This window comes from Pelodiscus sinensis, chromosome 2 (assembly GCF_052426305.1).
Source record: "Pelodiscus sinensis isolate ZL-2025 chromosome 2, ASM5242630v1, whole genome shotgun sequence".
Lineage (NCBI taxonomy): Eukaryota > Metazoa > Chordata > Testudines > Trionychidae > Pelodiscus > Pelodiscus sinensis.
In genome coordinates, this window is record NC_143053.1 from 66,147,087 (window position 1) to 66,165,814 (window position 18,728).

The window sequence follows — 18,728 nt, forward strand, 5'->3', positions numbered from 1 at the left end:
GTAGAAGAGGGGCAGTAAATAACACAAGGGAGGAAAAACAATGCAGGATCTTACGTGACTTGATGTGATGTGTGATTTTCAGTACTCACAGATGAAAACAAAGTTCCTTGAATAAGACTAAGGCCAAGCCAGTCTTCCTCTCATGGAAAAAAATCCATTAGATGAGTTGAGATAAAGTGCAATGCTAGGGGAGGGAAAACAACTGGGATGGGCTAAGAGAGAGTGAGCTGATCTGAATTGAATTAATTGTGTCCTTTTTTTCAAAGTCTTTTTTTAGGGAACCCCAAAAGGGAGGAAAGCGGCATTTTCTTTATTATTTTGTCCACCAATTAGACTGAATATCCATCACACCAATCTTGGTCTATTAATTTCCAGTTCTACATTTTGTTTGTACCAAACAATATTAACATCCCTTGGATTACATCAGTGGGGCCATTTTTGGTTTAAACTAATTCACTGCTTTTGTCCAGGCCTTTTGTACTTGTAACAATATTCAACAGTGGTAAACAGCCAGTATTTTCCATGGTTATTGTAAAATAGGACAGCTATGGATTCTCCAAGCATGGGGAATCTTTGCCTTGTTTAAAGTCAGAATGGCCAACATTATCCTAGCTCATATGGCAGCAGGCACATCGGGGGGCCGGTTGAGCAACAGAAGGGCAGAGCTCAAATGTGATACATTCTGCCAGTCTCTGGCTACCAATTTTTCTCTCAATATTGCTTTTTTTGTCATTCTAAAACTATAAAGCAGCTGATATTATTCTACTTTTTGAGGTAATCAAATACAATATTTTTAAAATAAAATAAAATGGAAAATATTCACTCTTGAAAACTGCTTTTGATGCATGTACAGGTGGATATTTTCTCTGAGTCTCGAGATGCTTTTTACTGATCACAGTTTTCAGCAGGTAAAAATACATATTGACATGAGAAACTATCATAGGATTATCTTTAAAAATCAAAAATACATTTTTCAAAATAAGTGCTTCCACCAGCCCATTGAATAAAAAAAAAAATCTGTATATTGCTGTCCCTTTCAGACAATCTCTTTGGCCTAACTTAATCCACTTGTAGCTGATTTTCCTAAAGTTAAGGAACTGAATATTGATATTAATGGTATTACTTCAAATGTACAGTACTATAAGTCCCACATCAAAATCTAGCTCTTTATCCTTAAACTCTTTTATAATCCATAGACTGAAATATATACTTTATTCTAAAGTGCACAAAACCTGCAGTGTAGTATGCAGCCAGTCAGAGTGAAAACCATTTCTGGAGATGTTTTTTAAACCAAAATTATACTTATATTTTTGCTCTCAGTAAAACCTCTCAGACAGACTCATCCAATAATAGAGCCTAAGACCAACTAGAACACAGCATCGTATCTGATGACAGAATATGATGTTACTCTCCTACAGATGACCTATGCTATTAAAAAAATTACACCTTATTTTACTGAATAATTATCAGCAAATTTAAGTGAGGCTATTGACAAACCAACTTCATTTCCTTATATTCAAATAATAGAGAAGTTTCTCTCATGCTTGATACAATTTCAAGCTCAAGATAACGCTTTTGATTTCCACTGTTGGACTTAGTTTTAAAGGCATTACTTCTCTTCACTATATTAATTTGTCTTTGATCTTACTATATATTTTAGAAAGGTACATCTGTGAGTCTTTGTTCAAGAACTTCTCCTAAATGGTAAGAGCTCGGGCCACCAAATTTGATATGTAGCTTCCTCTTATCATAACTTAAACAAGGTCAGGATTTGGTTGGGCCAGAATAATGGCATATGCATGGAATTTGATTGTTTTCCATAAATGGAAAGGGAGGAGACTTGTAAGAGTGACATTCTAACTGCGGAATGACCACAGGGTGGCAGCAATAGGACCAGGGCAGCTATAACCCCTTCAGGCCATCAGGGAGCAGTGGTGGAAAAAGGGACTGCTATCTACTATATATTTCAGAGAGTTTGTTTGTTTCCCTGCTAGGGGACATGCACCCCTTCCCCCCTCCCAGCTATGATTACAATGGCCATGGACAGGCGCTTCTCACTTGGCCCCAACCTACTGTGGTGAAAGACAACTGGAGTTGTCCCCTCATCCTCAATCCCACCTTAGAGATTTAAATGAAGAAAAACAAAATTTATGTAGGAACCCAAGCAAAGCCAAGTAAATCTTCTAGTACAACATAGTTCTTGGGCACGCAGTTGCTTGTTTGTATTTTCCCAGGGTAAAAGAATACTACATGTTCAGTTATTATTCATTCATCTTTTTTTCCCCATTTTTTGGAACAACTAGAGAGAGAGAGATTTAGTCTTTATGTTGTTTCACATCTCCAGCCATTATGTGACACTAGATTGACATGGACTGTAGGTCTACACAATGAGGGAACAAGGCCCCATTATTATATATGTGGTACAGAAATACAACAAAAAAATGATCCCTGCCGCAAAATGATCCCATCCATGCAAGCTTACATTCTATATCTAGGTTTGCATACGGTCACACATCACTTGTAGCACTTGTCTTGTAAGAGAAGAAATCACTTCCTTCTCTCCCCCCCCCCCCCCAAAAAAAATCTCCTTCAGCTCTGCCATCAAAAACAAATTTCAATGTTTCTTAAACAAAAAAATCTATAAAGTGTGAGGATGTGGCTGAGTTTGAGAAGGACAAAGCTAAGTCAAAGAGCTCCTAATTGCAATGAGGATGGGGATCATGCTTATTATATAGAACAGTATATAACAGCATCAATGTGATTCACTGGCACATAGTGTGTGGGTTTGTGTAGGAGAACTGTCATATGAAGTTTAAAAAACAACAACCCAGCATAGTTAAGTGATGACATCAAGAAATCTGAGAGAGTTTTAAAAAAATGAAGCACCTTTAAAAAAAAAAAAAAACAAAAAAAAAAAAAAAGAAGCAAAAACTATGCTCAGTTGGCATGGAGAGCAGAATACACAATGGACCAAGGTTTAAACAGGAAATACATAGTACAGAGAAATAAATATGAAGAACATGTAGCCAAGGCTAATTTTTAAAAAAAATCCCATTAACAGATTATTAAAAGCAAGAAAGGCTTTTAGTGTGATTTGTAAGCCCTCCTGATTACAAAGAAGTGAAAGGACTAGGGAAAAATTAGGTAAGAGAGAATGCAAGTTTGTAGCAGTGTTTACCATAAACAGTGACCAATATCCAAGGACATTTTTCATGTGAAATCAGAGCATGGCGTTAGCAGAAACTGAAGTTATGAAGCTGCTTAAACAGTTGAATCACTAACACTAGATGAAATCCTCTAAGGAGATCTAAAGGAAATGTGAAATAGCAAAAATATGAGATTCTTTAAAAATAGCAACTGTTCCTAAAGACACCTCTAGCATGGCGTTCATCTTCAGAAAAAGAAACCAGCAGAGATCCTAGGAATAATATCATAGAGTCTTTCCTCAGTGGAAGGGAAATGACTGAATATAATTAAGAATACAGTAGCACGACACTTGGATAATTGTAGGATTATTCTAATAGCAGCCAGCATTAATTCCAGAATTTTAAAAAAGCCTATTACACTTTGGAAAAAGTTAAGACTAATCAAGACAACCCACTAGGGACATTATCTTTTAATAAAAAAATATCTTTCTGAAGGATCATAGGAACAATGGTGCGCAAGGATCCAAGTCCTGTCACATATTAAAGTTTGGTTAAACATGTTTTCTAAGCAGCTGTTTACTATCAGAATAAGATAAGCAGATAGGTAACCTGGATGCTGGTATTGGGACTTTTTCAAACATTTAAATTAGCCATTTGGAGGAAAAGTACAGTGAGTATCTCAATTTGCCAGTAATAAATTTGGGGGTTGGCAGTAAGCATTGTGGAAAAAATGCCAGATGGATTTGGGTATTTGACATGACTGGATTAAATTTAACTTAAAAACTATACAAATTGGCAAAAAATACACTACCTCAATCAACTGATGATTTCTGCATCTGACTGATCCTCTAAAAAAACCAAACAAACCCTAAGAATTATTGTAGATTTCTTAATAAAGCTGTCTAAGTAATAGCAAAAATATAAATTTTTTATATATAATGCATAGAAATTAATAAAAACAATATTTTCACTAAATTAAGTTGCATTGTGTGAGTGCTAGGTGGAATACAAAGCCAAGATTGAAGTTTCATCCACGTGCTTATGGTAAAGGGGATTGCTATTTCAGCTCTGACATATATTACACAATTGCTCCAAGAACAGTTTTAATTGAATCAGACAGTTCCATATTACTACGGGGAGAAAGCACTTAATATAAACTTTCACCTTCTTTAATCTCTTTGCAAGATTCCCTTGGAGAGCTCACTAAACAAGCCCCCAGATTCTGACCCATTACTTGTGAATTTCAGGATTCTGAAGTCTGTTCTAGTCTTCAGTGTTCTCAGCTATTTTTTCTACAGTGCTACAGCTATATATGGCACTTGCCTGTACAGACTAATAAGAAATGGCAGATTCTTGTTTAAGGAGTTGACAATTCCAATTAAGCAGACTGTCCAACAAGATACAACAAATGGGGGTGGAAAGTTTGTAAAGTAGGAAGGCTACAACAATAAAAAAAATCATAGGCTTTCGTTATGCACCCAATATTTTGTAAGCATATATATACAGATGGATTTTTTAAATATAAAAGTGTACAGCTGCTATAATATTCACATATTAGGTAGGAGGCGACAGAGATGTTCAGGGATGGAGATCCTCTGGAAGGCTAGTTTGGAAAAAAGTCATAGAGGGATGTGGAGGAAAATGAGACTGCACAACAGAATCAGAAAGATATTCAATGAGATGGCTTTCAGAGATTGCATGTAAGATCATCAAGAGAACAGTAAAGAAGAAAGAGGCAAGATACAGTTAGCAGCAGAACCTATAGGATGAGACATTTCAAATTAACCCAAAGGGAAATCAGGGATTCAAGGTAAAAAACAACAGCTGCAATGGCAAACAAGAACTTTTGTTGCAGTATATTTAACAGATACATGCAGTAGCTGAGACAAGAATGTTTTAAAATACTGACAAGGGCTGATATGGTAGGGCAAAAGTTAGCATCAGCCTGAATGGAGCATGGACGAGATAGACAGGATTCAGGTACACAAGAGATAGAATTACAAAAATGATGACAAAAGGGAGATGGGAGAGGAAAAGGTTTTCATCAGTGTTCATTCTTTTAGTACTTACTTGAAAGTATTTTCCCTTCTGAAGTTTAGTAATTTTGATTTTTACCAGTTTAAGATGTATTGCTAGGACATTCTGCTGTTTGGAATATTTGTCAAGTCATCTTACACAACCCATATAAGGCTACGTCTACACTAGCATGATTTTCCGAAAATGCTTTTAACGGAAAAGTTTTCAGTTAAAAGCATTTTTGGAAAAGCACGTCTAGATTGGCAGGATGCTTTTCCGCAAAAGCACTTTTTGTGGAAAAGAGTCCATGGCCAATCTGGACACAATTTTCCGCAAAAAAGCCCCGATCGCCATTTTCGCGATCAGAGCTTTTTTGTGGAAAACAGTACTGTGCTGTCTACACTGGCCCTTTTGCGCAAAAGTCTTTCGGAAAAAGACTTTTGCCCGAACAGAAGCAGCATAGTATTTCCAGAAAAGCACTGACGATCTTACATGAGATCGTCAGTGCTTTTCCGGAAATTCAAGCGGCCAGTGTAGACAGCTGGCAAGTTTTTCTGCAAAAGCAGATGATTTTGCGGAAAAACTTGCCAGTCTAGACACAGCCTAAATGTTTAGAGCAGGGCAGGACAATAATTTCTGGCAGGGGGCCACTCCAAAATTTTGGAAAGTGGTCAAGAACCATAACTTTTCTGTGGCGGGGAGGGGGTGAGTGAATGGGATGGACACACAGGGTAAGGGACTGGGGTACAGGAGATGGTGAAAGGTCTGTGAGGGAGTTTGGGGAAAGGAGGGGAATGAGACCTGGATCAGGGGATTGGGGTGTAGGGTCTGAGGTGTTTGGGTGCAAGAGAGGATTCTGGCCTGGGGGATGGGGCATTATGAGGGGGTGCAACGTCTGGGAGGGAGCTGTTACTTAGAAGAAGGGAAGGTTGCAGAGGGTTTGGGTGGTGACTTGGTGTAGGGTCTGAGGTGTTTGGGTGCAAGAGAGGATTCTGGCCTGGGGTAGGCATGTAGGAGGGAGTTGTGACACGGAGCAGGGAATTGAGGTGCAGGAGTGCCAGAAGCAGGCTCTGGGTAGGAGATGCTTATCTAAGCCAGCAGCACCCTAAGGCGCCCTGCTTGAAACTGCAGGCTGCTCCCTCCACAGAGCTCTCACATCCTGGAGGGAATGAGATTTGTGCTGCTCCCATCCCCCAGGCTAACTTCTCAGCTCCTAGTGGCTGGGGTCAGTCACCAACTTATTCATAAATGATTTGGAGAAAGGGGTAAGCAGTGAGGTGGTAAAGTTTGTAGATGATACCAAACTGTTTAGCATAGTCACGACAGAAGCAGACTGTGAGGGACTCCAAGAAGATCTCACCAAACTGATTGGGCAACAAAATGGCAAATGAAATTGAATGTGGATAAGTGTAAAGTAATGCACATCGGGAAAAATAACCCCAACTATACATACAGTATGATGGGGGCTAATTTGGCTACGACAAAGCAGGAAAGAGATCTTGGGAGTTATCGTGGACAGTTCTCTAAAACTTCCACACAGAGTGCAGCAGCGGTTAAAAAGGAAAACAGGATGCTAGGAATTATTAAAAAAAGGATAGAAAATAAGACCCAGAATATCTTACTGCCCCTGTATAAAACGATGGTACGTCCACATCTTGAATACTGTGTACAGATGTGGTCTCCTCACCTCAAAAAAGGTATTTTGGCCATGGAAAGGGTTCAGAAAAGGGCAACTAAAATGATTAGGAGTTTGGAACGGGTCCCATATGAGGAGAGGTTAAAGTGACTGGGTCTTTTCAATTTAGAAAACAGGAGACTGGGGGGAATATGATAGAGATATATAAAATCTATCATGGTGTGGAGAGAGCGGATAAAGAAAAGTTATTTATTAGTTCCCTAAATAGAAGAACTAGAGGACACCAAATGAAATTAATGGGTAGCAGGTTTAAAACTAATAAAAGAAAGTTCTTCTTCACACAGCGTGTAGTCAACCTGTGGAACTCCTTGCCAGAGGAGGCTGTGAAGGCTAGGACTATAATAGAGTTTAAAGAGAAGCTAGATAATTTCATGGAGGTTAGGACCATAAAAGGCTATTAGCCAGGGGATAAAATGGTGTCCTTGGCCTCTGTTTGTCAGAGGCTGGAGAAGGATGGCAAGAGACAAATTGCTTGATCATGGCTAAACATGGTTACAGTTCTTCAGAGTAAAATAAGACAACTACAGTGAAGATCCAGCTCAGGAGTGTAGTACTAAAATTCAGAACATTTCTAGAACTCGTTGATACAGTTGAAAGCAGGATCAAACACTGGCCCTTTAATTGTGTGTTAGTCTCTACCCTACTACACTTGATTAAAAAAAAGGAATGTAAGCACAGAGATAAGGAAAGACCAATATCCTCAGCTCAAATTCAAAGATAGTTAATCCACTAATTTTTGTAAAGTGTGAAGAACTGTTGCATACATAAGGCTCTGTTTCACATTCATAGTTCAGTCACCCACACTATACAAAATAAGATAAACACTGCAGCTCCTGGTGAGGAAATAACATTGAGATCTAGTGTCTTTCAATAGTCAACCAAGTAAAAAAAAATTTCAAGGTTTCATATAAAAAGTTTTACTGATTCTTGACAGTAATTACTGGTAGACACATCAATGGCAATGCACCCATTATATCAGTTATAGAAGGGATGACTATACTCTCTGAAGTCACTATATTGTCTCTCCAGTCAAACCTTACCTGTAACTCATTTTACCAAGTGTTGCCAGGATATACTAACCCCTTACATTACAGACAAAAGCATCCATCCTATCACTTGGAACACATATGCAACATGCTAAGTCCACTGCAACAGTAGCTTTAACAAATGGTTCCACATTGTGGAAAGTGCTCCCTCTGGCAGAATAGGATCATGGCTCATGCTTTAATGCCAACATTGGGAGATTTTCTTAATGTGGTAAGACAAGGTGGTTGATTAGGTAGCAACATGCAGTGCAACTTTCTGCCTTGTTTAGAGCATGATAGGCTCAGCAATCTAGGCCCCTTCAGAAAAAGTCACTTTCAGCAGCCAAGGTGCTTTATGTACTCTGTGTGCTCAAGACATAGCTTTAGATTTTTTTTAAGAATGCTTTTGTTGAGGTTTGAAAGTTTCATGGAAGATGAACTGACCAGGGCGTTATTAAATGCCCAAAATCAGAGCTGAGATCTTAAATATCTTACAGTAATTGTAGGGTAAGCATTTTCTGTCAACTTATTTATTACTATTTACCTGCTGGTGATGGTATATAATAGTGCTTCATTAAACAGTTAATCAAAAGGCACATTTAAGACCAACGCAATCCAATTTCTTCCCTCTCAAGACTGTCCTCAAAGAAGCAGATGGCTGCTGCACAAATCTGATTTAACAGGTTTTTTGCTTTAACTAGAAATTAGTTATGTATTTTTTCCTAGTAGCAGCTTGTATGGTTCGGGTTTGTTAAGCTGTAACTTCAGTAACTGTATTGTTGTCAGATACCTCCAATTAGAGTTATGGTAAGTGTGACTCATCTAAGTGATGGCATTTGCATAAACCCATGAAAAATCCAGAAGAGAGACCTGCTACTTTAACTATTAAGCAAGACAGTAGGTTAGTACTTAAGTTGTACCAAACAAAACCAGTCATCTTAGTTTCGCTCTCTCTGTAATTCTTGATCTAGGCAGCTGCTTTGTCTCCTGCCACAGATATGCCTCTATGTCAAAACTTATTTTGAAGAAGCTGTCAGATATCAAGGGTAATTATGTGGTATTTAGCATTAAGTGAAATAATTACTTTTATAACTGCCTCAGGGCCATCTTTCTACATGCCTGCAACATACCTCTTAGGAACACAATTGTTTACATCATGGTAGCTTCTAGAAGCCCTACTCTGACCAGGCATGTTAAAATGTGTATAACCATGAAAAAATGTCAGAGGGTACATGTTTACATGGGGAGGGGGAGAAGAGGAGGAGCTCTCCTTGGGAGTCAGTGTGCCCTGAGAGATGGTTTTGAGGCCAACTACCCGGGAACACAGACTCCCACCTGCATCCCCCACCCCAACTGGCCAGGCTCATCTATTAACACTATCACATCCCAAACCCTGACCAGGACCCCAAAGTGCCAGATACTTTAAAAACAGAAGAAAGGTTATTCCTGCCAGGCCCCGTCTTCTCCTACTCCAAAAGTTTATAATCTAAGGCAATCATGTTCTTCAGTTGGCAGCATCTTAGATAAAATAAAGAGACGTTAAAAAAATTTATTATCTAGCTAACAAGTCTCAGTAGTAAACATTAAATAGTAAACAATGCAGATTGTGTGGTCAGTATGGCATCCTTCCCATTGACTTCAATATATTTTCTCTCTCTTCTGCCGCAGGCATATTTGGTTTCACCCCATCTTTTCTCCTTTGTATCATAATAGCATGCTGTAAATAGAATAAAGTGAATATGAGAATACATTAATTTCTTAGAAATCTCTACATCTAGTTCAGCTACTGGTAAATGGACTTCTCAGAAGTCCTTTTTTTTTAAAATCAGAAACTAGGTACTTAATCTGATTAGTTGATCATTTTAACAGACATGCATTAGTTAAGGAACATTAGATAAACCATACCCCTTGTCATGTCAGTAGATAGTGAACAGAAATACTTGTACTGAATTACAGCAGTCGTATAGCAATATTTCAGATTAACTTCATAATGGTACAACCCCAAAAAAGCTGTTTGTCCACTAGTCTATTAATTAAAAAGTGTTGCTAATAGAGTACAGAATGAGTGATTTCTCTGCTGCTATTTCCACTGCAAAATGTTTTGCCTGAACAAGGAAAAGCTGGAGTTAGAAGGACATGGGTGTCATGTAGTGTCATTTCTAAGATGGAAAACCCCCTGAGATGTATTAACAGGAAGCAAAATAAAGAGTAAAAATAACGTCAGGGAAGACAAAGTGAATATAGCAGCGCGGCTAACAAAAATACATACATATTTTAGCGAATATAACCCGTGGATTATATTAGTTTTTACAAACTCCACACCCCCTCCCCGCATGTTATGCAAAAATTTTTTTTTTAAACCACACTCACCTGGTGGTGAGTGCTCCCCTGCTCCTTCCCCCGCTGCACAGCCGCCAGCCTCTGGGCAGGGGAGAACTCATCTCCCGGTTCCTGCGCAGCTGCAGGAAGGAGCAGGGGAGCACACTCATTCCCCCGCCTGGAGGTTGTGCGGCTGAGCGGGAACCAGGCAGGGTGTGCGCTCCCCCGTCCGGAGGGTAGCTAATCCCCCCTCCACCCCCGACCCGTGGAAGCCTCTCCCCGCATAGTTTGAAAAAAAAAAAAAAAGGTCTTGTATACCCTGCAGGTTACACTCGTGCATGGGGCATACAATATTTTTTTTTACTCAAACTGCAAAAGCCACGGGGTATATTAGCTAAAAGACGGATATAGTACCATGAGCCTGACTCATCTGAACAAGCGGGTTTTGCCCACAAAAACTCATGATGATCTCTATATATTGTTAGTCTCTAAGGTGTTATAGAACTAAGCTTATTTAAACAGTAGTGAGGGAAATTAACATAGGAAAGAACTCCCTGATTATATTGTTTAATTTTGTTTTCTAATGCATCCATGAGATTTGGGTCAGAATATAATACTATAGGTTGTACCTCCTTTAACTGGGACTCTCTGTTCCAGCAACATCCATGCTCCAGCAGGATCACAGAGTTCAGATATAGGGAGTTCTGGCAGCGATGCAGTTGCCTTTGGGGGGGTAGGGTGGGAGGGAACCTCACCCAGGAGCCCGATGGGGGAAGGGTGCCGCAGCGGGAAGATCTGGTCCCAGCAACAAGGCAGTAGCAGGGGGTTAGCAGCATCCACGAAGCTCTAGCCCCGCCTGCGCAGTGGGACTAAAGAGCTCCAGCCCAGGGAGCGACAGCTGGCCAGGAAGCGGTGGCGTGGGCGACGGCAGCAGTTTAGTACAGGACCTCCCTTGGTTCGGCAAATCTCATTGTTTGGGACCACTCAGGTCCCGAGGGGGCTGGACCAGAGAGGTCCATCCTGAAGTACTAAGGTCTAAGGAGTCAAAAGGTGATGGGGGTATTTAATATTGCAAGAAACATTTGAGTGGACCCATTGAGATTTAAAACAAAAACCAAAAAAAGCAAACAACCTCAATCTCCCCACCCCCAAAATACATCAGTTTAAGATTTGCTTTAACATCTGAAAATTACTTGGTATCTCCACTGTTCTTAAAATTACACTGAGGCAAAACTAAAAGTCTCATTACTATTTTCATTTTAATAGTGCTAAAACAGTAGAGATGCAATGTGTCAGAATATTGACAGAATAAACTGGAATTATCTACTGCAAAGTTTGATTAGTTTTAGGCATCAGTTACTGGGATAAACCCAAAGGACTGTTTTGTTAAACAAAAATATTCTGTTTGATTGAGATTTTGCTCAAGCCTACTTACCCAAAATTTTCTGCAGTTTTTGTACTTTAAAAAATAAGAGGTACACATATCCCTTCTGTAGTTATTGTTTTCCATACAATCTCTAGAGGCATCTGTTTCCTTTAATATGGAAGACATGTCACACTTAAGAGCTGGTGGGGATAAATATATTTACACATCTTTAGTGTACTTCATTCTTTAAAAAAAACAAAACAAACAAACAAACAAAAAAAACACATCCCAAAGCACAAACTCTGGTTAAAGGAAGCTGCCTGAATGCTACAAACAATAGTTAGGGAATTAGGAGAAACTTTGCATCAGGGAGACTATAGCAACTCCTGCTCTTACAAGAAGGGCCAGGAAATCTGAAAGCAAAGACTTCACTAGGAATTGCAGCTGCTCAACACCTCTGGGAAAGGGTCAGGCCATCTGTCTCCATCTGCCTGCAGAATGCAAACAGAAGTTCTGTTGGGTACTTTCAAAGGTACTAAACACAGTATACTGCAAAATACTTGATTACCTAAAAAGAAAACCACCCCATAAAAAACAACCCAAATACGAGCTACAAGGATTTAAGTCTGTCCTTGAAATCGCGATCAGAATTCCAAATCTGATAACCACAAGCCTAGCCCAGCCATTCATGAACAGCTGTGTTTCTGAACTTAGTATTCTCAACTTTAAAAAAGGTCCAAATATTTCTGATGTTTACATACACACCATCATCCCCTTCAGAAGGAAGATCAAGCAATATAAACTATTTGCTTTTCAAAAAAACGATTTTGCTACTTTTCATACCCCTACAGTAATGAATCCTTAGACTAAGTCGTAACTGACCAATCTTACCGCCATACAAGGATTTGTATCATGGTCTCTAAGTCGCTGCACATTTCTGGACATCCTAAAAAGTCTCACTGCAGCTAGAAGCAGGAAAGAAATAGATTTTTTTATATATTTGACCCATGCCTAAAGTTGAGACTCACTTTTAAAATTTCCATTTTAAAGTGGTTTAACATAGAAACTGCTAACAGTACATACATGCAAGATCTGGCAGGTTTTTTTAAACATAAAATTTAGAAGTTTTAGAAAAAACAGGAATATAGAAAATTAGTTTTCTGCACACACAGGAAAACCAGGCTTCTTTGTATTGCAACGTTTCATGCTATTTTCGCCACTTTAGCCAGCCACTAGAATTCCATTTTCCAGTGAAAATCCCTATACAGTAGCACCTCTCCATCCTTATTATCAATATAGAGATTTGGCTGAGGAAAGGGGTAGGTCTCACATTCCTACACTCAAAAAAAAAAAATCACCAAGTATTTCAAGAGTCTCTGGGGTCTTTTAACAACCACAGCTTATTTAGAGAAGCTTTCAAACTGCTCTAATTTAAAATGGTGACCAGCCTAGCACCCAGATTATACTTCTTTTCAGTTCTCTGCCATGTGCCCTCGCAAATTCATCCTACCTTGTGGCAAGTGCTCCTAGGCCAGTCCCAGGGACTGAATGTAAACTAGGTTTTGAGTACAGAAACAGCTAGATCTATCAATGCATTACCAATTAGTGACATGCCTGACATACTAAAAGAGTTCCTTAGAGAAATATTTATTTATATCCTACTTAATTCGCATTTTAAGAATAATATTTTTAAACTATACTTACTTACTAATATTGAAGATTGGTTTAGCAATTGGAAGTGGTGTAAAATAAAGTAGAAAACTAGTTTGTTTGACACTAAGTTTCCTACTTGATTTCAAGTATCGGTTTTCTACAAAAATCCGCTAGTAGAGACAAGCTCAGAAAGACACATTTTATTTGAGCATATCTACAGTAAAATAGCATCTTGTATTAATTATGCTTACATCAGTAACAAATCTATTCAGTCCATTTTATTAATTATTATTACGAAGTCAATACAGTGATAGGAGGTAGTGGGATTATATAACTTTTTGTAAATCAACCGAACTTTTAGGTTTCAACTGCAGGCCAAATTGTCCTTTAGTTACAATTGGGCAACATCTCTGAAAACCAGGCTGTCCAGGTGCCACTGAAGGCAGAATTTGGTTTCCTTGTTTGGGGATGGTTTGATAGCAGCTTAAATCTCAAGTTTAAGTCCAGAGAATACAATTGGAGCACAATTTTTAAAACAGTCTGAAGTCACTGAAACAAACCTGCAACTCAGAGGTCTTTTTAACAGATAGAGCCCTGCAAACCCACAGATAGCCACAGGCACAGATATCTATGCATATAAAGTGGTTATCAATGTGGACAGCCATGGCTCATTTTTGTGAGCTGGATACAAATTTTGTATCTGCAAAGTGCTCTATTAATAGACATGTTTTCACAAGAGAAACACACTTTAGAATTTTATTTATTTTAAAATGAATTTGAACTCTCAGAATTTATTGCTGAGGGAATACAAATTAAAAATGCTTAAAAAAAGCTGCATACACATTAAAAATGCCAATTCACAGAAGTTATTTGTAGCAAGTTTTCACAGCGAACCTGAAATCAAAGTTACAATAAAACTAAAATATCTAGAGCTAAGTAGTTTCTTCATTAGTGCAAGAGTATTTTTGATCACAGAGCATAAAAATAAAATGGAAGTACACTAATAGTAATGCTAGTTTCTAGACAGAATGCAGAAAAGGTGGAAAGGCCCTACATCCCATCTACATCAATGCTACCAGTATAGGACATGAGAAAGGTTTGCCCAACTATTATTTTACAACCCAAGAGTGTTGTCCTTATTTGAGAAAAAGGTGCTCAATAAGGATATATTTCAGGTATGACTTTAAAGCCATCTTTGAAATATCATTTTCATGAAGACAACATGGGAGTTTGCTTTCTGGAAACAGTTTTTGTCTAGAGTTTATGTTATTAATGTCAGTCAGTTCACAACTTTGTTTGCTTAAAATGGAGATATTTCTAGTGCTTATCAATTTGTCTAGTCCAGTTGCTAATGAGCCATAAAAAGGGTACTGTTTGTCAAACTGCTGTTTAAAAAGTAGGTTTTGCTCTTATGAAGTTGTTTAAATGATTTGGTTTAGGATGTGAAATTGTTTAAATATGCTAGTCTATTTACAAACATACAGGCCACTACTACACAAGTAAAGGTATCATGGAAAATAATCTGATGGCTCCTCAAAAGATTCTTCTATAAAAGGCTTCCAACAACATTGGGAGCACAACCCACTATCAAGCCTGACAAGCAGGTAAGTCACATGCAAATACTACTACTATTTGATTTAGTGAAGTTTAACAGGAAGTAAGCTCTCCCCTCCGCCCTTCGGTTTTTACACACATGCAGACTGACCTTCCTGTTTTAGAAAGGGAAGGCCAACCCCAAACACATCCCGGGTTTGTTTATACTACAGTTACTCATTATATCTTACTAAAATAAGTTAGCAGCTGTAAATAGCACAGACAGGGAACATGCTTGTTCCTAGTACAGTTTAACCCTAGGGCAGACTAGTAGTTCAAGAGCCATCAAGCTATTTTCCACACCTCCCACTACTGCCAACTCCTTTAGAGGCGCCTAGCAGCGTGAAGCCCCGCATGTACCACAAACCAGAAGGACTACATTACACCTAGAGCTGGGAGAGCGGAGGAGGACGGGCTAGGAGTGGTGCAGGGGCCACCCTCGCCCTGCGCAAAGCGGGGACAGGAAGGTACCCACGGACAAATCGGCGTGGGGCGCTGCGCTCCAGAGGGTCTCGGGAGGCCCCAGGATACGCAGCTCACGCCGGGCACTTGTCACACTGGAGCCTTTTACAGGCGCGCTCGCCCGTTTGCGCCAGGGGGTCGGCGCCGCTTCCGGAAAGGTGGGGTGAGGGGCTCCCGCTGCACCGCCCCCCGCGGAGAGGGGCAGCGGCGGGAGGAGACTCCCCCCCCCCCGCTTGGGCCAGGACAGCGGCTCAGGCTCGGCCTCCTCCTCCTCGCCGCCCGGGCCCCGCGACCGCCCCCTGCTGCCAGGGCAGCCGGGGAAGGGCAACCGAGCGGGCTTCGCTCCTGCGCCCCTCCCTGAGGCGGGCGGGTAAAGCTCCGCTCCCGAGGCTGCGGGGCCCGGCCGCAGGGGGAAGGCGGCGCGAGCAGCCCGTGGCGCCCCAGCCCCGCACTTACCTCGCGGGCGGGCAGGCGCGCGAGCCCCAACTCCAATTCGAAAGACGTCAGCGGCTCGGGCGGCAGCAGTTATGTAGGGGCGCAGCCTAGCCCGCTCCCGGCCCCGCGGCTCCCCCCGGACTGACACCGCCGCCGCCCACTCCCGGCTCCCCGGCCGGCCTGAGTGGCAGCGCCGAGCCCGCGGCCGGGCCGCCAATCCCCGCTCGGCCCCGCCCGCCGCCGGCCTGAGCGGCGCCTGCTTCCACCAACCGCGCGGGTGGCGCGGGCCGTAGGCGCCTCCGGCGGGGCGCGGCCGGGGCCCTGAGTGACAGGGGGAGGCGGCCAACCCGCGGCGCGTGTGGGCGGCGGGCGGTGTGGGCGCGGCGTGTGCGGCAGGCTGGGCTGCACCGCAGCGCATACACTACAATGGCTGCTGGAAAGAGGGGAAAGCAAACAATTTCCAGGCCCGCCGCGTCCAGCCCGAAATATGGGGAAAAAATTACAGAAAAATCGGAGAACACTGTAAAGGGTGGAAACGGGGCGCAGAGGGGATGCTGAGGCTCCCGCGGTGAGTCTGCTGCGGGTTTGGGGGGCAGGCGCCGGGGTTTAGCAGGGAAATATCAGGGTTATTTAAATTATGAAGGGGGAGGAGGAGAAGGAGGAGGGGGAGCGGAGAGAGGAGCAGCAACCAGCGGCAAGGAAAAGTTTGTGTTACTCGCTCCCCACATCACGGAGCTGCCCCCCACCATCCTTCTCGGCACCCCAAGGCAGAGAGTAGGGGAGAGAAATAGAAAGCCGGGAAATGTATTTTATAAAAATATATCCTGGGAGTTTAGTTTACAGCCCCCCTTCCTCCCGCCTGCACCGTAGTAGTTAGAGGGAGAGAAGTTTGCCCGGGGAACTTCAGGAGGGAGAGGGGTTCTCCCTCACCCCCTAGCTTCGTTGGGGAGTTCTGAAAAGTTTTGCAAAAGTTTCTAATCCCCCCCCCCCCATCTTCTAGCAACCCTCTCCTACTCCAGGGTCTGCGCTGTGAATAGAGTGACAGCAGTGAGAGGGAGCGGAAGACATTAGAGACCGTGTTGCCTAAAAATAAGGGAAAATTAATATAAATTCACCCAAATTATCAAACCAGGCGCATTTTGCACAGAAATTTCCCGGGTGGACCCCTCTCTCTGGAGAGTGTTCTAGGAAACAAGCAGCTCAATCTTTGGGGGGACTCTGGAGCCACTTTGGGGAACTCAGCCCCCCTTTCCTTCGTTTTCTTTGGAGGGGGGGAGAGAGGACTAAAGTTTTTCCTTTCATAATAAAGAAACGAATTTATGTGCTCTCCCCCCTTCTGAGTCGCCCCGAAGCCATTGGTTTTCCCCATTCGAGCATGTTTAGAGGGAAGTGTGATTCCAAGTTAGTGCTGCATGTTGTTGCATTGGGGAGAGGGGTTTGTTAACTGAAAGCAGGAGAGATCCGGAGAGAGAGAGAGAGAGCAGGGACAGCTTGTTGTCAGTATCATAAACAACCAAAATGGAGGGAGAACTGAGGCATATAACAAAATAAAAATTAGAAAAAAATTCCCAAAAATACTTAAAAATCGGGACTGATCCCCCTCTTCTTCCTAAGGGTAACAGAATAAACCCCGAGTCCTCGCATGCCCTTTTTAACGTTTCAGGGAGCAAGGAGTTAATATTTATTAATTTTTTGTTGATGAATTCTTTGGAAAGGCAAAGCTTCTTATAACTCGTCACCGACAATGAAAAACCTGAAAAGCCCATTCAGATGAGAGAGGTAGGATGAGATGATAGTGCAGAAACTACATAACGTTGGGGTAATGTGGAGTGATTTTAGATAAGATAAATGCTATATTTGCTCCTTTATAACTTCCTTTTTAATGCTCTTTGTGTGTGGTTGGTTTCTCTTTTTCTTATTTTTGGCCGGAATATAATGCCTTTGTAGTGTCACTTTCCTGATCTAATTAGGATGTGTGAAGCAAAGAGTAAACCTTTCCGGTTTATAAAGTACATTTTCGTTGCATTTGAAATTCAAATTTTACTTGTGACTCCCTCCTCTATTTAAACTGGATTCTTCAGTGTAGTGTTGGACTGGAACATTACCTCATAGAGAAAAAGTAAAGGCACCTCTTCTAGCGTAGAGGGCGCAGAGTAAGGATACCTCTTCTGGGGATGGCTTGTGATTTCACTAGCATGCTTAGTTCACCTGTTTGTGTCCCATAAATAATGTATTCTACAGCTTTCTCGTTTTATTTATATAAAATGATGCCTCATCTTGCATCACATTGAAGTTAATGAGAAAGTGCTGCTGATGTTGGTTCCACGTGGGAACAGGGACAGAGCAGGGCATTTTAAAGAGACAGCTTCTCTTTTCTTATAGTTATCATTACCTATGTAGAACCTCTGTTTAAAGCACAGGGGTGGGTCTGGGTTTTTTAAGATAAAGACATTAAACTGACCTTTGTATGATAAATTAAAGCAGCATAATAGGGATAAATGTGCAGATTTGTTTGGATTCAAGCATTTCTTTTGTGTGTAGCAGGTATTCAGGAGAGTTTTCTTAATGTATTAGTTAAAATGTTGTGTTTTGGAAATGACTTTGGAATGGATGTTGCAGAAATTTGAAAGTCTAACATTATTAATGTAAAATATAATAGTCTTCTGTTAGTTCTGAATTCCTTGAAAGGTGACCTAAAGGCTATTATGTAACAAAATTTCATAGCCATCTTGTAAAAAGTTAACTGCATAATTTTCACTTTGAGTACTTTCAGCTTTATGGGGGACATATAACTGTCTGTTGAAAAGCAGTGCAAAGCATCTTCTGTATATAAAACCTGAGAACCAGTCCAAAATATGTTTTTAATTGGACAATGCAGGGATATTTGTGTACACAATAGCTGTGTAATTTTAACATCTCTTGAAAAATTACTTTCTGTTTTTAAAGAATCTTAATTACACTCAGACTCCTTATTTGTGTGTGTGTGTGTGTGTGTGTGTGTGTGTGTGTGTATATAT

General features: G+C 41.0%; 2 protein-coding genes across 6 annotated transcripts in view; one reads left to right on the forward strand and one right to left on the reverse strand.

The window, feature by feature from the left end:
- Positions 1-9,418: 9,418 nt before the first annotated feature.
- Positions 9,419-15,875, reverse strand: CHCHD7 (coiled-coil-helix-coiled-coil-helix domain containing 7). Its single transcript, XM_075920668.2, has 4 exons — positions 15,733-15,875; positions 12,460-12,533; positions 11,638-11,736; positions 9,419-9,600 (listed from the first exon to the last, which is right to left on the reverse strand). Exons 2-4 carry the CDS (start codon positions 12,511-12,513, stop codon positions 9,496-9,498), a joined length of 258 nt encoding a protein of 85 aa, XP_075776783.2. The 5' UTR covers positions 12,514-12,533; positions 15,733-15,875; the 3' UTR covers positions 9,419-9,495.
- Positions 15,876-16,120: 245 nt separating this feature from the next.
- PLAG1 (PLAG1 zinc finger) overlaps positions 16,121-18,728 on the forward strand; it is a 50,565-nt gene continuing 47,957 nt past the window's right edge. The window contains exon 1 of one of the 5 annotated variants that reach the window (XR_016348759.1): positions 16,121-16,279. The gene's annotated coding sequence lies outside the window, so the exon portion shown is untranslated. Of the gene's footprint in view, positions 16,280-16,339; positions 17,491-18,728 lie in introns of those variants that run through there. The other 4 variants (XM_006126138.5, XM_006126141.5, XM_089776253.1 and 1 more) reach the window with 4 other exon arrangements.